This window comes from Lucilia sericata, unplaced genomic scaffold (assembly GCF_015586225.1).
Source record: "Lucilia sericata isolate MDLA Ls3-8-SP2 unplaced genomic scaffold, ASM1558622v1 Contig001053F_arrow, whole genome shotgun sequence".
NCBI lineage: Eukaryota > Metazoa > Arthropoda > Insecta > Diptera > Calliphoridae > Lucilia > Lucilia sericata.
Genome location: NW_023995031.1, coordinates 67,691 through 93,931, shown reverse-complemented (window position 1 = coordinate 93,931; position 26,241 = coordinate 67,691). Strand labels below are relative to the sequence as shown.

The 26,241-nt window shown below is 29.7% G+C and overlaps 1 protein-coding gene across 1 annotated transcript in view; it reads left to right on the top strand.

Annotated features, from left to right (window-relative positions):
- The window catches only part of LOC119609746 (sestrin homolog), an 84,499-nt gene that overhangs the window by 20,677 nt on the left and 37,581 nt on the right, over window positions 1-26,241 (top strand). The window contains 1 exon segment of the mRNA XM_037964650.1: window positions 2,666-2,931. Within this exon segment, the coding sequence (XP_037820578.1) occupies window positions 2,881-2,931 (51 nt within the window). The 5' untranslated portion in view covers window positions 2,666-2,880.

Genomic DNA, 26,241 nt, shown 5'->3' with positions numbered 1-26,241 from the left:
GCGTTCTACAGTTCTTTCCATAGAAATTTCTGTATATAACTGTTTTTTCTATAGAAAATTTTGTGTATAACAGTTTTTTCTTTAGAAAATTTATATATGACAGATTTTTCTATAAAAGCTTATAGTATAACAAGTTTTTTAAAAACAAATTGTGTAAAACAGTTTTTTTCTACAGAAAATTTTGTATATAAAAGTTTTCGTACAGAAAATTTTGTGTATAACAGTTTTTTTATATAGAAAATTATGAGCATAACAGTTATTATCTATAGAACATTTTGCGTATAACAAATTTTCATATATAATATACAATATATAACAGTTTTTTTATAGAGTTTTTTCTGTAGAAATTTCTGTGTATAACAATTTTCTTATGGAAAATATTTTGTATAACAGTTTTTTCTATAGAAAATTGGGCGTATAACAGTTTTTCTATAGAAAATTTTGTGTATCACAGCTTTTTATGCAGAATTTTCTGTGTATAAAAGTTTTTTCTATAGAAAATTTTTGTATAACAGTTTTTCTATTAAGAAAATTAGTATAACAGTTTTTTTATTGAAAATTTTGTCTATAACAATTTTTTTTATTGAAATATTTTGTTTTTAACATTTTTTATTTGTATAAAAGTTTTTTTTTCTATAAAAAAAGTTTTTGTATAACAGTTTCTTCTATAGAAGTAATTTGTTTCTTTAAAAAAATCTGCGTATAACAGTTTTTTTCTGCAAACAACTTCGTGTATAACAGAGTTTCTTAAGGAGAATTTTGCATATAACACTTTTGATGTAGAAAATTCAGTGAATAACTGGCTTTTCTACAAAAATTCTGTGTATAACAGTTTTTAAAATAGAAAATACCGCGTATAACAATTTGTCCTACAGAAAATACTGTGTATCACAGTTTTTTCTATAGAATTTTCCGTGTATAACAGTTTTAATATAGTTATAGTTTTAATATATATATTCTTTGTAGAATATAGAAAATTCTGCGTATAACAATTTTTTATAGAAAAATTTCTGTATAACAGTTTTTTGTATAATTATTTTTTTCTTAAAAAACCTGTGTAAAACATTTTTTTTTTTTGGAAAATTCTGCGTATATCAGTTTTTTCTAAAGCAGATTCTGTGTAAAACAGTTTTTCTACAAAAAATTTTGTGTATAACAGTTTTTTTATAGAAAATATTGTGTATAACAGTTTTTTCTATAAATATCACAGTTTTTTCATATAATTTTTCATGTATAACAGTTTTTTTCTAAAGAAAATTCTTTGTATAACAGTTTTAATATAGACAATTCTTTGTATAATAGTTTTTTTTCTTTTTTTTCTTTAAAAATCTGTTTATAACAGTTTTTTTTTTTTGGAAAATTCTGCGTATATCAGTTTTTTCTAAAGCTGATTCTGTGTAAAACTGTTTTTATACAAATAATTTTGTGTATAACAGTTTTTTTTTAAATATTGTGTATAGGAGTTTTTTCTAAAAATATCACAGATTTTTCCATATAATTTTTCATGTATAACAGTTTTTTTCTAAAGAAAGTTCTTTGTATAACAGTTTTAATATATAAAATGCTTTGTATAACAGTTTTTCTATTGAAAATTCTGCGTATAACAGTTTTTTTTATAAAAAATTATTATAACTGTTTTTTTATAGAAAAATTTCTATATAACAGTTTTTTTCTGTAGCAATTTTTTATATAACAATTCTTTGTATAACAGTTTATTCTATAGAGATTTCTGTATATAACAGCAATTTCTATAGAAAATATTTCTATAGAAAATTTTGTATGTTATATTTTTTCTGTGTAAAACTGTTTTTCTATAGAAAATTGTTTGTATAACAGTTTTTTCTATAAAACTTTAGAGTATAACAGTTTTTCATATAGAAATATTTTGTTTTTAAACGTTGTTATTTGAAAATGTTGTGTATAACAGATTTTAATATAGAAAATTCTGTGTATAACTGTTTTTTCTATAGAGATATCTGTGTATAACAGTTTTTCATGGAAAATTTTCTGTATAACAGTTATTTCTTAAGAAATATTTTGTTCTTAACAGTATTTATTTCAAAACTTTGTGTATAACAGATTTTCATTTAGAAAATACTTTGTATTACAGTTTTTAATATAACAGTTTTTCTGTAGGATATTCCCTGTAAAACAGTTTTCTATAAAAATTCTGTATGACAGTTTTTTTCTATAACAAAATTTTGTGTATAACAGTTTTTCTATATTTTTTTTTCATTTGAAAAATTCTATATAACAGTTTATCTATAGAAAATTCTTTGTATAACAGTTATTTTTGATAAAAATTCTGTCTTTAACAGTAAAAAACCAACAACAAGACATTACACAAAAGAAGAAAAATCTTTAAATAAAACTAACACACAAAAAAAGAGAAAATTTCCATATTTGTCCCAGTTTTTTAGTTGCAACAACAACCACATCTACAACAACAACAACAAACAAAATAAAACAACCTTTTATTTATTCTTTCTTAACAGCAAACAAACAAAACACAGTAACCAGTGATATAAATTACAACAACAACAATTACTGCTACAACAACAGAAAAAAACTGCACTTTTTACTACTGTTTTGTTGTAGTTTTATTTACAACAAAATACTATAAGCGATTTTAAGTTAAACGTGTTTTTGTTTAACTTTGTTGCAGGCAACAACAAGCAACATAAGACATTATTGTCATTAACAACCTCAACTGCAACAACACAGAAACAAAAACAACAACAACATTTGTATATTTTTGCTGTTTGGCGTTTTTTCTTTTCGTTGATTGCATTTTTTTCTGGTGTGATTTGGACGCTTGGTGTTTAAGAAGTCGTGTTTATATACATATTTTAGTGTTTTAGAAACTGGATTTTTAATTCAATGTACTCAATGGTTGATTGTTACGCAGATATGGGACAAATCGGTCAAGAAGTAAGTACAATATTTGTTTTATTACTTTATTTTAATCTTAATGCTGTGAATGCATATGTATAATAAAGGGTGTTCCAAAATTAAGGCAAGATTTATAAAATGTCTAAAATACTCTTGGCAATATCACATTGAGGAAAGCTTAAAAGATTCAAAATCTTTAGACTAGTCAATAAATATACTAGTTTAGAGAATAGTAAATAGAAAAGTCCATAGACTAGTCCATGTAGTAGTCAATAGAATAGTTGGTGGACTAGTTAATAGACTAGCCCATAGACTCGTTAATAGACTAGTCCATAAACTAGTCCATAGACTAGTTAATAGACCAATTAATAGACTGGGTCATAGACTAGTTCATAGACTAGTTAATAGACTAGTACATAGACTAGACTAGTTAATAGACTAGTCCATAGACTAGACTAGTTAATAAACTAGTCCATACAGTATTCAATAGAGTGGTCAAGAGATCATAGGCTACACCATAGACTAGTTCATAAAGTAGTCAATAGACTAGTCCATATAATATTCAATAGACCATATAATATAGATCATATAATACACCTTAGACTAGTCCATAGAGTAGTCCATAGACTAGTCTATAAAGTAGTCAATAGATCAGTTGGTAGACGAATCCACACTCTTGTCAATAACCTAGTCCATACAGTAGTTAATAGATTAGTTGGTATACTAGTCCATAGACAAGTTAATAGACTAGTACATAGAATAGTCTATACAGAAGTCAATAGATTAGATGGTACACTAGTCCATAGGCTAGACAATAGACTAGTCCATACATTATTCAATAGACTGGTCAGTAGACTAGTTCATAGAAAAGTCCATAGACCTGTCAATAGACTAGTCCATACTCTAGTAAATATACTAGTCCATATAGTAGTCAATGGATTAGTTGGTACACTAGTCCATAGGCTAGTTAATAGACCATAAACTAGTCTATATGCTAGTCAATAGACTAGTCCACACAGTATTCAATAGACTGGTCAGTAGACCATAGAATAGTCCATAGACCTGTCAATAGACTAGTCCATATATTAGTCCATAGAACTATCAATAGACTAGTCAATAGTTCATATATTACATGATAGGCGAGTTCATAGAGTAGTCCATTGACTAGTCTATACAGTAGTCAATAGATTAGTTGGTATACTAGTCCATACTCTAGAAATAGACTATAATCTAATCTATAGGCTATAGTATATAGATTAGTCCATATATAGACTAGTCCATAGAATAGTCTATACAGTAGTCAGTAGATTAGTTGATATGCTAGTCCATAGGCTAATCAAAAGACTAGTCCAAACTGTATTCAATAGACTGGTCAGTAGACTAGTCCATTGAATAGTCCATAGAATAGTCCATAGACCTGTCAATCGATTATACCATAGAATAGCCAATATACCTGTCAATAGACTAGTCCATAGACTAGTCAATAGTTCATGGAATACACCATAGACTAGTCCATACAGTAGTCAATAGATTAGTTGGTACACTAGTCCATACTCTAGTAAATAGACTATAGACTAGTCTATAGGCTTGTATATAGACTAGTCCACACACTAGTAGACTAGTCCATAGACCTGTTAATAGACTAGTCCATAGAATAGTCCATACAACTGTCAATAGACTAGTTCATAGAATACACCATAGGCTAGTCTTTGGAATAGTCCATTGACTAGTCTATACAGTAGTCCATAGATTAGTTGGTACACTAGTCCAATAGACTAGTCCATACAGTATTCAATAGACTGGTCAATAGGTCATTGAATACACCATAGGCTAGTCCATAGTCTAGTCAATATATTAGGCAATAGACTAGTCAATAGTGAAATAGATTAGTTTGTTATCGTGAATTATTCATTCACAATAACTAGCCACTATGTTCGTAACATCATTACCTACCGCCCTAATGTCTCCGTTATTAAGAATGATTTTCTTTCTTACATTATTTATTATTGTTATTTATCTTATTTATTATAAAATATGCAATTTCAATTCAAGGTTATTTATTAGAAATACTAACCAGAGACTTGTTGTCAATTGTTAGGAAATCAATATAAAATAAATAAAAATATTGATATTTAATTAAAAAAATGAATACTGCAAAAAAACTAAAATCAACTTATTGTAAAAATATCAACCAATAATATTTAAAAAAATGCATTAATTTTATTTATTACTCGAATAATAAACCGCATAACTTAATTTAAAATATGTTGTCCTAGGTTGGGTACTTTATGACCCATAAAAAAAATCAGCCATTAACTAGAAAAATTATTTAAAATAATTAAAAAAAGAAACCATGGCAATAACAAAACTGTTCTCTGAGTTGTGTAGTTTTCATAATTATTAAAAATATTTTAATTTTGTTTTTATGACCCGCTCAACAATAATTAAATTGTTTTTACTACATTTTTTTTTTGCTGTGTGTGTGTGATGTATGGGGATGTTTTTTTTTTGTTGTAAACTTTTTTTTGCACATAAATATTATTATTTTTGTTTGTATTTTTTTATAGTTAAAGTTGAAAATTATATGAACTGAATTGAAAATAGCTACAAATTATTGAGATTTATATGCTGCACTTAAAGAAATTCTTGGCATAGAATGTTATAATCTTGTCACGATTGCGCCAGTCATAAAAATTTTAGCAATAAAATTTAATTATAGCTAGACGTCGAAGCAAGGTTTTCTTTCTGTGTATTTGTAATTTATATTTTTAATTAGTAAAGGTGGAAGAAAACATTTTAATACGTCTTACAGAATGCAATTTGCAAGTAAATTATTAAAATGGCGCATTGTCTAGTAAAATCATATAGTGTAAATCGGTTCTTGAATTATGTTAAATGTTCGATATCAAAAGTTTAATATTTACCAATTTGCTTGTTTTAAAAAGTACCTTGAAATGGGAGCCTTAGTACTCCATTTATTAGCCAATAGACTAGTCGATAATCATGTTAATATTTTAGTCTATAGAATAGTCAACACGCTAGTTCACAACCTAGTAAATAGACTATTCTATAGATCCATCCATATACTTAACAATGAAATAGACGAAAGACAAGTCCAAAGGCTAGTCTATCGACTAGTCCATAAACAAGTCTGTAGAATAGTCTAGTCAGCAAATTAGTCCATAGACTAGTGCAGAGACAAGTTTATATTATAATCAGTAAACTAGTCTATGGACAAGTCAATTGGCTGGTCAACAGAAAAGGTCTTAGAGCAGTTAATAGATTAGCCCTCAGACTGGACCATAAACTAGTTAAAAGACCAGTCCATAGGTAAATGATCAAGTTAATGGACTAGTCAATAGAATAATCCATAGACTGGTCTTTAAAATGATCAATAGATCAATCCATTAACTGATCAAGTTAACTACTACTCAAGAGACCATTACATAAACTAATCAATTAACTATTCCATAGATTAGTCTAGATACTTTTCCGTAGAATAATCAAAAAATTAGTCAATAAACTAGTTCATAGATCAGTCAATAGAGTACTCATTATAGTGGATTCCATAGAATAATCAAGAGGCCAATCCATAGATTAATCAATAGACTTATCTATAGATCCATATATAGACTTGCCAATAAACTGGTCAATCCATTAGTCCATAGACTAATCCATAGACTAGACCTGTCCATATACTAGACTAGTCAATAGACTTGGCCGTAAACCAGTTCATAGACTACTTCATAGACTATAGTCAATAGACTAGTAAATGAACTAATCTAGACTAGTCAATAGACTAGACTAGTCCATAGACTAGTCAATAGACTTGGCCGTAGACCAGTTCATAGGCTAGTTCATAGACTAGTAAATAGTCCAGTTCATAGACTACTCAATAGACTAGTTCATAGACTAGTCCATAGACTAATCAATAACCTTATCAATAGACTAGTCATTAGACAAATCCCTAGACTAATCAATAGCCTTATCAATAGACTAGTCATTAGACTAATCCATAGACTAATCCGTAGACTATTGACTAGTCTACGGATTAGTCTAGTCAATAGAATAGTCCATAGGCTAGCTCATAGACTATTCCATATACTAGTTAATAGAGAGGTCCGTAGACTAGTCTATAGACTAGGTAATAGGTTTGTCCATAGACCAGTCAACAAACTACTCATAGAGTAGACAATTGTCTACTCAATAGACTATTCCATAGGTTAATCAATAAACTATTCCATAGATTAGTCAATAGACTTGTCAAAATATAGACTTGGCAATAAACTAGTCAATCGATTGGTACATACACTAGTCAATGATCCGTATGTAGACTTGGCAATAAACTAGACTAGCTAGTCAATCTATTAGCCTATAGACTAATCCATAGACTAGTCAATAGACCAATCCATAGACTAGACAATAGACCAGTCCATAGACTAGTCAATAGACTTTGCCGTAGACCAGTCCATAAACTGTTTCATGGTCAAGTAAATAGTCAAGTTCATAGACTACTCAATAGACTAGTTCATAGACTAGTCAATAGACTAGTCCATAGACCAATCAATAGACTAGCCCATAGACTACTCAAAAGACTAGTCAATAGACTAATCCATGGGCTAGTTCATAGACTACTCCATAGACTAGTCTATACGATAGTCAATAGACTTGTCAAAATATAGACTTTCCAATGAACTAGACGATAAACTGGATTAGTCTATAGAATGGTCAATAGTTTATAGAATAGTCATTGTACTAAGTAGTCTATAGAATAGCCTATGGACTAGTCTACAGAATAGTCAATGGACTAGTCTATAGAATGGACTAGTCTATAGAATGGTCAATGGACTAGTTTATAGAATAGTCAATGAACTAGTCTATAGAAGAGTCTATAAAATAGTCAATAGAGGAGTCTATAGAATAGTCAATGGGCTATTCAATAGACTAGTCAGTTCATATACCAGTCAATAAACTAATCCACAGACTTGACCGTATATATATCAATAGACTATTCTTTATACTAGTCAATAGACTAGTCCACATAGTAGTCAAAAGATTAAACAATAGATGAGTCCATAGACTTGCCAATGCACTGGACTTCATAGACTAGTCAATAGATAAGTTCATAGGCTAATCTGTAGACTAGTGAATTGACTGGCTTATTGATTAGTCAATAGATTATCCAATAGAATTGTCTATAATCCTAAAGCCTAAGAGTAATTTAGTACATTTTATCTCAAAAGAGTACTATTTTTAGAAAACTTAATACTATTTTAAATTTCGAATATCTGGTAACTCTGAAACATGATCTCTGGTTATCTATGCAGTGAAGCATAGACAACTGAATTAATTATAAATATTTTTCTGACACTTTAATAAGTAGTGTTTGGTTTTATAATAATTTAAATATTATTTAAATGAACAATTGTCGCCTTTTCATCAATTAATCTTAATAGTTAATTAATATTATAACTAAATGTTATAACGACTTTATGTTTATTTTTGTTTACTGACATTGTACAGACAAATTAATATGGTAATGGCTGGATAAAAGTGTCATAAATTAAGCTTATAGAGTGTTGAAAAATTCATGCAAACTTTGAAAAAATGGAAACATTCTATAAATGATTAAATTGAAAGTTTTATTCCATTTAAGATTCTTAAAAAAAATTGATTAAATTTAACTTATAAAACTTTAAAATTGAATCAAAACACTCATCATTCCCTGCAGGCGTATGTGTAACATTTCATCCTATCTACAAACAAATATTCCACATTCGCTCAAGAGACCAACCTTAATTAATAATTTAGCTTAATTTTAGCTAAACTAAATAAATTATTTGTTTAATGGTTTGTTTTTTTCATAAATTAATTTTATATATTAAAAAAAATTAAATTATTGTTTTATTTTTGCCTTACTGCTCTATAAACAATAAATTCCTCTTGAAAATTAATAAGTATTTATACAAAATTATAAATAATCAGTATTTTTTTTTGTTTTATAACGAGTTCAATAAACGTAAATTGCAAAAAATTTAAAAATATAAAAAATTCGAAATCAAAACTTTAGCAATTTGGCAAACAAAAGAAGCTATTTTTAAAAATTGCATACAATATAAAAATATGGAAAAAATTTACTACGTCAAAATAAATTGTAAAATATTTTCAACAATTTAAAATTTTTCCTACTAAAACAGTAAACAAATTGGCAAAGAGCCGAAATTTTTGCAAAATTATGTTCATAATTCCAAAAAAAAAAAAAAAAAAAAAACAATTGAAAATTAAATTAAAAAATATAATGAAAAACATTTCTTTAAAATAATTTTTCTAAATAATTAAAAGAACACAATTGCAATGTGAATTGTATAGAACAAAAACAAAAGAAAAAAATACACCAACTAAACATAAACAAATGCTATTAAAAACGAAACACAAAAAAACAATACATAACCTCCGACAACATAAAACATATTGAAGCCATATTCTTAGAACATGTTCTAAAATGAAAACAAATAATGTAAAAAAAAAACAAAATTAAATGTAAGAATTTTTATCACCCTTTTCTCTCCCTACTTGGTTAAAAAAAAACTCACATAAATAAGTGCAAATTACATACATATGTACATATGTTTATAGGTATTTGTCTCACCCTTTTTTTCTACCCTTAAGGTTATTTTACTCTTTTTTTTTCTCTGTTAAACAACAATAACTTGTTTACTTTAATTTTATGTTGTTGTTGTTTTATTGTCTGCTAACTAAAGTCTTAAAAAAACAATTAAATTAAAAGAAAAATTATTGTTGTTTTTTAATACAAAACACCTACATACATACATACATACATACATATGGTACATACATATGTATGGTATGTTCTAAATAAGAGTAATAATAAGAGTAACATCTTAAAGTGTTTAATGTAAATAGAGAATTACTCTGAGAGTATAACCTAATCTATAGACTAGCCAATAGACTACTCCATAGACTAGACTAAGCAATAGACTAGTCCATAGACTAATCAATATAATAGTCCATGGAGTAATCCATAGACTAGTTCATAGGGTAGTGAATAGACTAATCTACAGACTAGTCCATGGACTAATCTATAGACTACTCCATAGACTAGACCATAAACTAGTCTAGTCTTTAGGCTAATCAATAAACTAGATTTTAAAATAGTCAATAGGCTAATCCATTGACTAGCTCATAGGCTAGTGAATAAACTAATCTATAGACTAGTCAATAGACTACTCCATAGACTAGTCAATAGACTAGTCCTTAGACTAATCAATATACTAGTCCATAAACTAGTCGATAGACTAGACTAGTCCATAGACTAGTCAATAGACTAGTTAATAGACTAGTCAATAGACTAGTTAATATACTAGTCAATAGATTAGTCCATAGACTAGTCCATAAACTATTCAATAGAGTAGTCCATAGATTAGTCCATAGACCAGTCCATAGACTAGTCAATATACCTGTCCATTGACCTGTCAATAGACGTCCATATGCTAGTCAATAGACCAGTCTATAGACTGGGCATAGACTAGTTCATAGACCAGTCAATAGATTAGTCCATATTTTGGCCAATAGACCAGTCCATAGACTAGACTAGTTCATACACTAGTGCAATGTACTATTGTATGGACTAGTTAATAGAATATTTAATAGACTAGTCCATATATAAGTCAATAGACTAGTCCACAGACTAGTCAATAGACTAGTCCATAGACTAGTAAATCGAATAGTCAATAGACTAGTTCATAGACTAGTTAATAGATTTGTCAATAGATTAGTCCGTAGACTAGTCCATAGGCTAGTCCGTAGACTAGTCCATAAACTAGTCCATTGACTAGTCCATAGTCTAGTCCATTGATAGTCCATAGTCTAGTCAATAGATTTGTCAATAGATTAGTAAATATTCTTGTCAATAGACCAGTCCGTAACTAGTCAATGGACTAATGTATAGACTATTCAATACAGTAGTAAATGGACTAGTCCATAAACAAGTCAGTAGACCAGTCCATAGACTAGTCCATAGACTAGTCGATAGACTAGTTCATAGACTAGTTCATAAACTAGTCCATAGGCTAGTCAATGGACTATTGTATGGACTAGTCAATAGAATATTTAATAGACTTGTCCATAGACTAGTCAATAGACCAGTCCATAAACTAGTCAATAGACTAGTTCATAGACTAGTATGTAGACTAGTTCATAGACTAGTTCATAGACTAGTTCATAGACTGGTCCATAGACTAGTTCGTAGACTAGTCCATAGACTAGTCCATAGACTAGTCCATAGACTAGTCCATAGACTAGTCCATAGACTAGTCCATAGACTAGTCCATAGACTAGTCCATAGACTAGTCCATAGACTAGTCAATAGACTAGTCCATAGACTAGTCCATAGAGTAGTCCATACACTAGTCCATAGATTAGTTCATAGACTGGCCAATAGATTTGTCAATAGATTAGTCCGTAGACTAGTTCATAGATTAGTTCATAGACTGGTCAATAGATTTGTCGATAGATTTGTCAATAGATTAGTCCGTAGACTAGTCCTTAGACTAGTCCATAGAATAGTCCGTAGACTAGTCCGTAGACTAGTTCATAGACTGGTTAATAGATTTGTCGATAGATTTGTCAATAGATTAGTGCATAGACTAGTCCGTAGACTAGTCCGTATACTAGTCCATAGACTAGTCCATAGACTATTCCATAGATTAGTGCATAGACTAGTCCGTAGACTAGTCCATAGACTATTCCATAGATTAGTGCATAGACTAGTCCGTAGACTAGTCCATAGATCAGGCCATAGACTAGTCAATATATTTGTCAATAGATTAGTACTTATTTTTGTCAATAGACCAGTCCGTAGACAAGTCAATAGACCAGTTCATAGATTAGTCAATAGAATAGTCATTAGACTAGTTCATAAAATATTCAATAATCATTAAACTAGTCCATAGACGTGTTCATTCATATCTCAGACTGATGTTCCATAACAATTCTTGTTTGCAACAAATTAACAAACTTAATATTATGACAAAAATAATAATATGTATTACAACAAATGTAAAATCCAATAAATGCTATAAATTTTTCTATTTTGTTATAGCATTAGCAACAAATAGACAAAATAAATCTATAAAATATAAATAAAAATAAAGACACAATTTGCAAAACACAACAATGCGGAAATGTATTTTGCACTATTTAAATTAAAAGCAATTTTAATATAAAATGCAAAACTAAATAAACCGCCACTTAAAAAACAACAAAACACTAAAAATAGCAACAAATAGAAATAGCAAAAAATAAAACTATTTTGCATAGAAAAACAAATAAATAAATTAAAATAAATATTAAATAATTGCATTTTTTACAAAAATTATTAGAATTTTTCTTTATGATTTTCATTCGCATCAAATTATTAAAGAAAATTTCACGTTTGTGTTTTAGCGTCAAGTGTGAAATATAAAATATTTTAATTTAAAACAAGTAAGAAAGTATAGTCGGGCGTGGCCGACCATATGATACCCTACACCAGTTATGAATATTAAATGTGATTTATTTTTCATAATATCGCATTTATCTTCAATATTCCCTTGTTCCGATACATTTAAGCAATTTATGGATGAAAAACTAATTTTCTGAAAGAGGCTTTATATGGGGGCTAGGGGCAAATATGGACCAAGCCCGATAAAATTTTGTGAATATATTTATATTTACATAATATTTTATTGTGCTGAATTTCATCGCGATATTTGTGTTTATAAGTTAATTTGGGACATTCAAGTAATTTTCTGAAGGGGACTTTGTATGGGAGCTAGGGTCAAATGGGGCCCGATCTTTATGAAATTTGGTAGGGTTATCAAGACTTCTATAAATCTTAGTTATGCCGTATTTTATCGATATATCTGTATATTTAACATAATTATGAGCTCAGAAGCCCTTTTCGGGGGGTTCTGTTCTATGGGGGCTAGGTGAAATAATGGACCGATTTTAACCATTTTCAATAGGCTTCGTCCTTGGGTCAAATAAAACATGCGTGCCAAATTTCATCCAATTATCTTGAAAATTGCGACCTGTAGCTTGCGCACAAGGTTTACATGGACAGCCAGCCAGCCAGCCAGACGGACGGACGGACGGACATAGCTTAATCGACTCAGAAAACGATTCTAAGCCGATTGGTATACTTTAAGGTGGGTCTAGGACGAATATTTTTATATGTTACAAACATCAGCACAAATCCAATATACCCTCCCCACTAAAGTGGTGTAGGGTATAAAAATATTTTTATCGACAGAAAACAAACCATAAAAATAATAATTAAGTTGTTTACATTTTCGTCATGAAAATGAACTAAATAGTTACTAAAAAGAAATTCATTTAAAATTCCATAAATATTTTAAATTGTTTTTTTTTTAACTAATAGAACATAATAGATTTTCTCCTACAGAGTTTCGTCGCCGTCATTTCATTTAAGAACCACTGGTGTTTATTATAAATTTAGAAAGTTCAGTGGCCTTATCTGCTTCTTATTTGTTTTAAAAAAATAATTAATGTTATTTATTAATAAAAATTATATTGTTATATTCTTATAAATATACAATAATATGACGCATTTAATTGCAATATTTCATAAGACAATGATAAAGAGGCCACTGTATATTTTACTTCTTAGAGAACATAATTTAAAGCAGAATTTCATTGGCGCCATCTTTAAAATGTAAATTTATTTTTTGTTATTTTCCTTTAAACCAATATTGACTTAATACCGTTAGCTCAATCAAAGATTTGCTGTCTAAAATTTGTCATATTTAAAACTAATTTTATTGTTTACATTTTCATTAAATGTAAAAATCAATAAATACAACTCTGTCATAAACTGTCAATAGTTAAGTTAATTTTATTTTAATTTGCAACTTATTTAATATATAACAAGTGATTTTTTTCAATTCCATTTTTTTGTCCCTATACTTATTACAAAAGTCTTAAATTACGTTAAAAAATTATATTGAAAGATGTTAAAATTCTGTCTGTTTTTCTTTTTGGTCGCCAATATTAACTGTCACAACAAATTTTGTGCAATTATAATTTATGATCTTGTTAAGTCACTAATACTATCAACAGTGTAAAAAAATCTGCTTAATATTTTAGTAATACAAGTTTTTTTGTTAAAAGAAAATTAACAAAACATTTACAAAATATGATTAATTTGACACATTAAGTAGAAAATTGTGTTTTTGTTTATATAAGTTTAACAAAAAAAAAAAAAAAAAAAAAAAAATGCCAATAATTTAGAAGCAAGATTTGGAAAACCATAATTTACTGGAAATTGTGTTAAAAGAACTCCCTGTGATGTCATAGGTAGCAAATTTAGGTATATTATTGGAGCCATTTTGTAAATTTAGGTATATAAATATAAATATAGTCCAGACTATAGACTAGATTATAGTCCAGACTATAGACTATACTATAGTCCAGACTATAGAACAGACTTAGTCCAGGCTATAGACTAGAATATGGTCCAGACTATAGTGCACTATAGTCTAGTCTATAGTCTGGACTATAGTCTTGTCTATAGTCGGAATTATAGTCTGGACTATAGCCTTGTCTTTAGAATAGACTATAGTCCAGACTATAGACTAGAGTATAGTTCAGACTATAGACTAGACTATAGTTCAGACTATAGACCAGGCTATAGACTAGACATTAGTCCACACTATAGACTAGACTATAGTCAAGACTATAATTCAGACTATAGACAAGACTATAGTCCAAACTATAGACTAGACTATAGTCCAGACTATAGACTAGACTATAGTCCAGACTATAGACTAGACTATAGTCCAGCCTATTGACTAGAATATGGTCCAGATTATAGACTAGGCTATAGTCCAGTTTATAAACTAGACTATAGTCCAGTCTATATAATAAATAAAAGTCAAGACTATAGACGAGACTATATTCTATACTATAGTTTGGACTCTTCACTAGACTATAGTTCTAACTATATATACAAATATATTCCAGACTATACAAAGGACTATAGTTCAGACAATAAATTAGAATATAGTCCAGACTAGAATATAGTACATACTAGATTATAGTCCAGACTATACCATAGTCCAAACTAGTCTATGGTCCAGTCTACACTATAGTTCAGACTAAACTATAGTCCAGACTAGACTATAATAGTCCAAACAAGACTATAATGCAGACTAGACCATAGTCCAGACTAGACTATAATCCTGGACTAGACTATAATCCAGACTAGATTATAGTCCACACTATAGACTAGACAATAGTCCAGACTATAGAATAGACTATAGTCCAGACTATAGACTAGAATATAGTCCAGACTATAGACTAGAATATAGTCCAGACTATGGACTAGAATATGGTCCAGACTATAGTCTAGACTATAGTCCAGACTCTAGACTATACTGTAGTCCAGACTATAGAATAGACTATAGTCCAGACTATAGTCTAAACTATTGTCCAGACTGTAGACTATATTATAGTCCAGACTATAGACTAAACTATAGTCCAGACTATAGTCTAGACAATAGACTAGACTATAGACAATACTTTAGTCCAGACTATAGAGTGAACTATATTCCAGACTATGGAATAAACTATGTTCCAGACTATAGACTAGAATATAGTTCAGACTATAGACTATACTATAGTCCAGACTATAGACTATACTATAGTCCAGACTATAGACTATACTATAGTCCAGACTATAGACAATACTTTAGTCATAGGTGATGTCATAGATAGCTAATTTATATTCTTGGAGCCATTTTGTAAATTTAGGTATATAAACTGGCCTATAAACAATAGTCCAGACTATAGACTAAATTATAGTCCAGACTATAGTCTAAACTATAGTTCAAACTATAGTCCAGACAATAGACTGGTCTATAGTCTATAGAAAAGACTATAGTCCAGACTGTAGACTAGACTATAGTCCATACTGTAGAATAGACTATAGTCCGGGCTACAGAATAGACTATAGTCCAGACTATAAAATAGACTATAGTCCAGACTATAGAATAGACTATAGTCCAGACTATAGAATAGACTATAGTTCAGACTATAAAATAGACTTTGTCCAGTCTATAGTCAGTCAGTCTATAGTATAGTCAGTCTATAGTCCAGACTATAGAATAGACTATATGCCAAAAGATTTGGTCAGAAGCTTATTTAGTTTAACTCGATTACAAAAGGCAAAACTACTGAGACCACTTACAACAGATCTTCATAACTAAGCGATGAATGAGAATCTTTAAAGACTCCAGCTGCCTGTCAAAAGCTTAATAATCTGAACAATAACTGTATATTTCTGCAAACTTGCAAACATGTCGTTTATAAAGCATTAATCTTAACAAGCTCACACAGTTGAGTTCTATTCAAATCGGAAAGTTCAAAGATTATGAGGACTGAAAAAAATATATGTATTGTGGTCGCTGTTTTTGTTTTCTTATCAATACAAAGTAGAAAAAAAGAACAAATAATGTTGCAATAACACCAACTAAGTTAAATGGGTGTAGTCATTTTAATAATGTTTATTGTTTTTTTATTTATTTATTTGTTTTATTTTATTTTTTATTATTAATATGTGTATAAAAATAAATACCGAACAAACAGCAAAATAAGCAATTTTAATTGTAGAATTTTAATTTTTTTATTTTTTTTTTGTTTTTGCACATTATCGTTTGAGACATAAAGACGCATAAAGGCTTTGATACCCACTACTACCGCAAATAGCAACTGCTACAGTGCAATTTTGTAGACTAAAAGTCATGCCATAATAGTCGTAAATTAATTTAATTTTTTTTAATTTTTATTTATTAGCAACATTGAGGTTGGTCAATTAAATTTATTTAAATGCTCGTTTTATAAAGTATTTATTATTAAGTTTTTTATTTATTTAATACTTTAAAGTGTAGTGTTGGTGTTGTGATTATATTTAAAAAAAATGGCACAACAAAGATTTCTGTTTAAAATAAATTAAATAGAAAATAATATAAAATTAACTACTTTAAACTAAAAATAACAAACTTAGATAATGAAATGCTAATAAACTTAACAATAACAACAGACACAAGTAAATAAGTAATATACAAAATAATGTAAATAATAATATGTTTTCTTTATTGCTCATTTTTTTATAAAAAGTCTAATTTGCCACCCCCTGATCCACTCCTATGAAATGCTACGACTCGTGTTTTGATATAAACAAAATATTAACTGAACACAAGTAAAAATTAGGTTAGAAATACAAACTTGGACAATAGGTTCTTTTTGCATAAGACTTAATTTTGCGATAATGAATTTTTGATAAAAACTGGCTAAATATTGCAATCGTTATATGACTAATGTGTAAATAATTTGAATTACTCCTCACATACTGGAATATAGATGAAAATATAGTCTAGAATATAAATCAAACTGATATATAGTCCAACCTATAGTCTGAAACATAGTTAAGTGTAATGTAGAAAGTGGACTACAGTTGGGATTATAGTCTAGTCTGTACTCTAGTATATAGTCGGTACTATAATCTAGTCTATAATCGGGACCATAGTTTAGTCCATGCTCGAGACTAAAGTCGGGTCTATACACGAGTCATTAGTCGGGACTATAGTCGGGATTACAGCCTAGTCTATAGTCGGGACTATAGTCTAGTCTATAGTCAGCACTTTAGTTCAGTCTATACTCGGAACTATAGTCCAGTCTATAGTCGGAACTAAAATCTAGTCAATAGTCGGGAAAAGGTCTAGCATATAGTCTGGACAATAGCTAATTCTACAGGATAAACTTAAGTCCAGTATATAATCTGAACTATAGTGTAGTCTATAGTCTAGACTAGAGTCTATAGTCGAAACTAAAATCTAGTCTATAGTCAGTACTAAGTCTAGTCTATAGTTTAAACTATAGTCTAGTATATTGTCTGGACTAGAGTCTAGTGTATAGTCTGGACTAAAGTCTATTCTATAATTTGCAGAGTCTAGTCTATAGTGGAGACTAAAGTCTAGTCTATAGTGGAGACTAAAGTCTAGTCTATAGTCTAGACTAAAGTCTAGTCTATAGTGGAGACTAAAGTCCAGTCTATAGTGGAGACTAAAGTCTAGTCTATAGTCTAGACTAGAGTCTAGTCTATCGTGGAGACTAAAGTCTAGTCTATAGACTAGACTAGAGTCTAGTCTATAGTCGAGGCTAGAGTCTAGTCTATAGTCCCGACTATAGTCTGGACTATAGTCTAGTCTATAATCTGGACTACACACTAGACTACAGTCTAGTCTATAGTCTGCATTATAGTCTATCCTATTGTCTAGTCTATAGTCGAAACTATTGCCTAGTCTATAGTCTGGACTACAGTCTATTCTATAGTCTGGACTATAGTATATTCTATAGTGTGGACTATAGTCTATTCTATAGTCTGGACTATAGTCTATTCTAAAGTCTGGACTATTGCTTATTCTAAAGTCTGGACTATAGTCTATTCTATAGTCTGGACTATAGTCTATTCTTTAGTCTGTACTATAGTCTGGACTATAGTCTATTCTATAGTCTGTACTATAGTCTGGACTATAGTCTATTCTACAGTCTGGACTATAGTCTATTCTACAGTCTGGACTATAGTCTATTCTATAGTCTGAACTATAGTATATTCTACAGTCTGGACTATTCTATAGTCTGGACTACAGTATATTCTATAGTCTGGACTATAGTCTAGTTTATAGTCTTGACTATAGTTTATTCTATAGTCTGGACTATAGTTTATTCTATAGTCTGGAGTATAGTTTATTCTATAGTCTGGTCTATAGTCTAGTCTATAGTCTGGACTATAGTCTAGTCTATAGTATGGATTATAGTCTGGATTATAGTCTGGTCTATAGTCTGGACTATAGTGTAGTCTATAGTCTGGACTATAGTCTGGTCTATAGTCTGCACTATAGTCTATTCTATAGTCTGGACTATAGTCTATTCTACAGTCTGGACTATAGTATATTCTATATTCTGGGCTATAGTATATTCTATATTCTGGGCTATAGTCTATTCTATAGTCTGGACTATAGTCTATAGTCTAGACTGTAGTCTAGTTTATTGTCTGTACTATATTTTATTCTATAGTCTGGACTATAGTCTAGTGTGTAGTCAGGACTATAGTCTAGTCTATAATCTGGACTATAGTCTAGTCCATAGTCTGGACTATAGTCTAGTCTATAGTTTGGACTATAGTCTAGTGTATAGTCTGGACTTTAGTCTAGTCTATTGTCTGGACTATAGTCTAGTCTATAATCTGGACTATAGTCTAGTCTATTGTCTGGACTATAGTGTAGTCTATAGTCTGGACTATAGTCTAGTCTATAGTCTGGACTATAGTGTAGTCTATAGTCTGGACTATAGTCTAGTCTATAGTCTGGACTATAGTCTAGTCTATAGTCTGGACTATAGTCTAGTCTATAGTCTGGACTATAGTCTAGTCTATAGTCTGGACTATAGTCTAGTCTAGTTTATAGTCTGGACTACAGTCTATTCTATAGTCTGGACTATAGTCTAGTCTATAATATGGGCTATAGTCTAGTCTATAGTATAGAATATAGTCCATTCTATAGTCTAGACTATAGTCTATAATGTGGACTATAAAGTCTGTAGTCAGAACTACGACCTAGTCTAAAGTTTAGACTGTAGTGTGCTCTATAATCTAATCTCTGGTCTGAGTTATAATCTAGTCTATAGACTGGTCTGTAGTTCTGACTATAGTGCATTTTATAGTCTGGACAGCAGTCTAGTCTTTCGTCTTTAGTCATAGTCTAGGCAATACACGGGATATAGTCGGGTTCATAGTCTAGTTTGGTAATCTGCACAATTGCCCAGACCAGTCTATGGTTTGGGCTATAGTGTAATATATAGTCTGGACTATAGTATTGTAGTATAAAGTCTGGAACACAGTCTGAACCTTAGTCTAGTCAATAGTGTGGCCTACAGCGCTGACTACAATTCTAACCAGATGCGTTGAACTTTATTGACAATTTATTTACGTACATTGAACAAATATTATTTCAAAGGTGTGTTTATTAATTTTACAATTTACAAGTTTAATATTTAAACAAGTTTTAGATTATGAAAACAGTCTGTTATTATTCATAATTTCTCAGTAGCTAAAATGCAAATTATAAAACATCTAGCTGCACAGTGTTAATAGAGTGGGAGGTGTTTTGGGGTGATGGCGCGTTATATTAGAAGTGATAATTAAAAATGATTAAACACGTTTCGGGGGACAACACTTTCCAAGTTGTTATTTAAGTGTCAATTATACTGAGTAAATAGGTTCGAAAAATAAATGTTACGAGTTATTACTGTTGTTTAATAAATTATTTATTTATTTAACTATTTAGAAGTTATGTCTGTTGTGTCCTCAGCGGGGGGAGCATTGCAAATAAACTATAAATTGAAAATTAGCAAAAAGTAGTGCAAATAACTATAGAGATAGCAACAATAGAAATTCGATATTAAAGTCTATTTTCTGGGGTTTTATAACAATGTTCTAGTCATTATTTATTTAGTGTTGGGAATATTACAAGTGTAGACTGTTTCTGATAGCCGGTAAACTAAAAACAGTACTGTTCAAAATAAAACGGATGTTGTATTTAAACACTACAAGATAAATGAGATTAATTGTATATGTCTAGGTTTATTGGACATCTGTCAAAATGTCATTTTATATAACTTATTGAAAGTGTACAACAATTTATCTACATACATATGAATGTTTGTCTCAATAAAATGTTTTCCATAGCATTTTGCCAGTTGCATACAAACATGTTTTGAATTTGAATTTATGGAACTGTCATACTAGTTGCAGTTGTTGTTGTTTTTTTTTTCCAATTTTAACATCTGAAATATTCTCATTTGAAATCAATTTAAATTCTACAATTGCTAACTGTCATAATTATTTTGAACTCTACTTTAAGTAATTTTTTCCAAACACTTATTTGTTTTATTTTACAAAATTTATTTATTGATTTGTTTACCAATTTATGTTTGAAAATCTATAAATAAAATGCATTTTATTGCTTTTCTTAATTTGTTTATTACTTTGTTTTTTATTGTTGTTTTTTTTTTGTTATTCGTAATATGTAAATATAAAAAATTCTAATCAGACTCAATACTTTTGTTTTACTTAATTTAAGTTTATCATGTCTAGACTACACTGTCATGTTTTTTGTTTTAATACAAAGCATTTATAACAATAAAAGTAATATTATTAAAATAACAACAACAAAGTAATTTCAATTGTTTACCTATAAAATGATTAATTTTAATTATTATAATTACTTGCATATAAATGTTTCAATTATTCTTTTAATTCTTCATGTAATATGAAGGTACCATCAAATATGGGAAATATTTCCGAACACTAAAATGAAATCCGAAAGATTAGGCAGAACTATAACAGTCTTATCTATAGACTAGAGGCTAGACTATATTCCAGATTTAAGACTAGATTATAGTCTGCAATATATTCTGAACTATAGTCTATAGAATATTCTGTAGCGTGATTTAAAGTAGTCTATAGTCTAGTCTATAGTCTAGTCTATAGTCTAGTCTATAGTCTAGTCTATAGTCTAGTCTATAGTCTAGTCTATAGTCTAGTCTATAGTCTAGTCTATAGTCTAGTCTATAGTCTAGTCTATAGTCTAGTCTTAGTCTAGTCTATAGTCTAGTCTATAGTCTAGTCTATAGTCTAGTCTATAGTCTAGTCTATAGTCTAGTCTATAGTCTAGTCTATAGTCTAGTCTATAGTCTAGTCTATAGTCTAGTCTATAGTCTAGTCTATAGTCTAGTCTATAGTCTAGTCTATAGTCTAGTCTATAGTCTAGTCTATAGTCTAGTCTATATCTAGTCTATAGTCTAGTCTATAGTCTAGTCTATAGTCTAGTCTATAGTCTAGTCATAGTCAGTCTATAGTCTAGTCTATAGTCTAGTCTATAGTCTAGTCTATAGTCTAGTCTATAGTCCTAGTCTATAGTCTAGTCTATAGTCTAGTCTAGTCTATATCTAGTCTATAGTCTAGTCTATAGTCTAGTCTATAGTCTAGTCTATAGTCTAGTCTATAGTCTAGTCTATAGTCTAGTCTATAGTCTAGTCTATAGTCTAGTCTATAGTCTAGTCTATAGTCTAGTCTATAGTCTAGTCTATAGTCTAGTCTATAGTCTAGTCTATAGTCTAGTCTAGTCTAGTCTATAGTCTAGTCTATAGTCTAGTCTATAGTCTAGTCTATAGTCTAGTCTATAGTCTAGTCTATAGTCTAGTCTATAGTCTAGTCTATAGTCTAGTCTATATCTAGTCTATAGTCTAGTTATAGTCTAGTCTATAGTCTAGTCTATAGTCTAGTCTATAGTCTAGTCTATAGTCTAGTCTATAGTCTAGTCTATAGTCTAGTCTATAGTCTAGTCTATTCTAGTCTATAGTCTAGTCTATAGTCTAGTCTATAGTCTAGTCTATAGTCTAGTCTATAGTCTAGTCTATAGTCTAGTCTATAGTCTAGTCTATAGTCTAGTCTATAGTCTAGTCTATAGTCTAGTCTATAGTCTAGTCTATAGTCTAGTCTATAGTCTAGTCTATAGTCTAGTCTATAGTCTAGTCTATAGTCTAGTCTATAGTCTAGTCTATAGTCTAGTCTATAGTCTAGTCTATAGTCTAGTCATAGTCTAGTCTATAGTCTAGTCTATAGTCTAGTCTATAGTCTAGTCTATAGTCTAGTCTATAGTCTAGTCTATAGTCTAGTCTATAGTCTAGTCTATAGTCTAGTAAGTCTAGCTATAGCTCTAGTAGTACTCAGTCTAGTCTATAGTCTAGTCTATAGTCTAGTCTATAGTCTAGTCTATAGTCTAGTCTATAGTATAGTCTATAGTCTAGTCTATAGTCTAGTCTATAGTCTAGTCTATAGTCTAGTCTCTAGTCTAGTCTATAGTCTAGTCTATAGTTAGTCTATAGTCTAGTCTATAGTATAGTCATAGTCTAGCTATAGTCTAGTCTATAGTCTAGTCTATAGTCTAGTCTATAGTCTAGTCTATAGTCTAGTCTATAGTCTAGTCTATAGTCTAGTCTATAGTCTAGTCTATAGTCTAGTCTATAGTCTAGTCTATAGTCTGTCTATAGTCTCGTCTATAGTCTAGTCTATAGTCTAGTCTATAGTCTAGTTATAGTCTAGTCTATAGTCTAGTCTATCGTCTAGTCTATAGTCTAGTCTATAGTCTAGTCTATAGTCTAGTCTATCGTCTAGTCTATAGTCTAGTCTATAGTCTAGTCTATAGTCTAGTCTATAGTCTAGTCTATAGTCTAGTCTATAGTCTAGTCTATAGTCTAGTCTATAGTCTAGTCTATAGTCTAGTCTATAGTCTAGTCTATAGTCTAGTCTATAGTCTAGTCTATAGTCTAGTCTATAGTCTAGTCTATAGTCTAGTCTAGTCTAGTCTATATTCTAGTCTATAGTCTAGTCTATATTCTAGTCGATAGTCTAGTCTATGGTCTAGTCTATAGTCTAGTCTATAGTCTAGTCTATGGTCTAGTCTATAGTCTAGTCTATAGTCTGGTCTACAGTCTAGTCTATGGTCTACTCTATAGTCTACTCTATAGTCTACTCAATAGTCTACTCTTTAGTCTAATCTATAGTCTATTCTATGGTCTAGTCTAGTCTAGTCTAGTCTAGTCTAGTCTAGTCTAGTCTAGTCTAGTCTAGTCTAGTCTAGTCTAGTCTAGTCTAGTCTTGTCTTGTCTTGTCTAGTCTAGTCTAGTCTATAGTCTAGTTTGTAGTCTGGACTATAGCATAATATATAGTCTATACGTTCTCAAGTCTAGGGTATAATTTAGACTAGAGATTAAACAAAAATTCTGACAAAAAGTTTTAGTTGAGAATTTTAAAAATGTTGTTCTGTAACTAATGTTTATTACTTCTCTTTTAATTTGTTTATTAAAAATGGGCGTAAAATCTTAAGAAAAAACTTAAATATTTATTTTGTGTAAAATATAATTTTATTTAAAGTTTATGCAACCAGCCAAGAAAACAAGAAACATTGTTTACTTGTTAGGCTTATGGTTGTTTATTTGTTTAAGTTACACCCAGTCGTTTAGTCATTAATGTTTCTATTTTTTACCCGAGTTCTATATATAGATACATTTTATGTTTAAAAACATAAAAAAACAACTTCATTCAAAAAAAAAAAAAAAAAAAAACACCTCAATTAGTATTGTTTTGGCCATATTCTTTTAAAATATTGTTTACCTTTTTTCTCTACCAAAAAAATTCAAAATTCAAATTGTTATTAAATACATGAGCTTTATTTTATGTATTTTTAGTTAATTTACATAATTTCAATGGGTACATAAGTATGTTTAAATAAACTAAGAAAAAGTATATGCTATAATTATAAAAAAAAAAACGAAAAACTGACAAAAACAAAACTGCTAATGTAGGTTGAAATAATAAAAAAAGAAATAAAAACAAATTTTATTAAATTTTTTGTTCAGGTGATGCCAGATGTTGAACTCGTTGCATGTATTATAGTTGTAATATTTGTTGTAATTTTTTCTATAGTTTTTCAGTAATATTTTGAATATTGATATTTTTAGTATTTTAAGGTGTACATTTTTTAACTATAATTCTGTCGAAAATGTAACCAATAGTCTAGTACATGGTCTAGTTCATAGTCTATAAACCGGACTATAGACTAGACTATAGACTAGACTATAGACTAGACTATAGACTAGACTATAGACTAGACTATAGACTAGACTATAGACTAGACTATAGACTAGACTATAGACTAGACTATAACTAGACTATAGACTAGACTATAGACTAGACTATAGACTAGACTATCGACTAGACTATAGACTAGACTATAGACTAGACTATAGACTAGACTATAGACTAGACTATAGACTAGACTATAGACTAGACTATAGACTAGACTATAGACTAGACTATAGACTAGACTATAGACTAGACTATAGACTAGACTATAGACTAGACTATAGACTACTATAGACTAGACTATAGACTAGACTATAGACTAGACTATAGACTAGACTATAGACTAGACTATAGACTAGACTATAGACTAGACTATAGACTAGACTATAGACTAGACTATAGACTAGACTATAGACTAGACTATAGACTAGACTATAGACTAGACTATAGACTAGACTATAGACTAGACTATAGACTAGACTATAGACTAGACTATAGACTAGACTATAGACTAGACTATAGACTAGACTATAGACTAGACTATAGACTAGACTATAGACTAGACTATAGACTAGACTATAGACTTGACTATAGACTAGACTTTAGACTAGACTATAGACTAGACTATAGACTAGACTATAGACTAGACTATAGACTAGACTATAGACTAGACTATAGACTAGACTATAGACTAGACTATAGACTAGACTATAGACTAGACCATAGACTAGACTATAGACTAGACTATAGACTAGACTATAGACTAGACTATAGACTAGACTATAGACTAGACTATAGACTAGACTATAGACTAGACTATAGACTAGACTATAGACTAGACTATAGACTAGACCATAGACTAGACTATAGACCACTATAGACTAGACTATAGACTAGACTATAGACTAGACTATAGACTAGACTATAGACTAGACTATAGACTAGACTATAGACTAGACTATAGACTAGACTATAGACTAGACTATAGACTAGACTATAGACTAGACTATAGACTAGACTATAGACTAGACTATAGACTAGACTATAGACTAGACTATAGACTAGACTATAGACTAGACTATAGACTAGACTATAGACTAGACTATAGACTAGACTATAGACTAGACTATAGACTAGACTATAGACTAGACTATAGACTAGACTATAGACTAGACTATAGACTAGAATATAGACTAGACTATAGACTAGACTATAGACTAGACTATAGACTAGACTATAGACTAGACTATAGACTAGACAGACTATAGACTAGACTATAGACTAGACTATAGACTAGACTATAGACTAGACTATAGACTAGACTATAGACTAGACTATAGACTAGACTATAGACTAGACTATAGACTAGACTATAGACTAGACTATAGACTAGACTATAGACTAGACTATAGACTAGACTATAGACTAGACTATAGACTAGACTATAGACTAGACTATAGACTAGACTATAGACTAGACTATAGACTAGACTATAGACTAGACTATAGACTAGACTATAGACTAGACCATAGACTAGACTATAGACTAGACTATAGACTAGACCA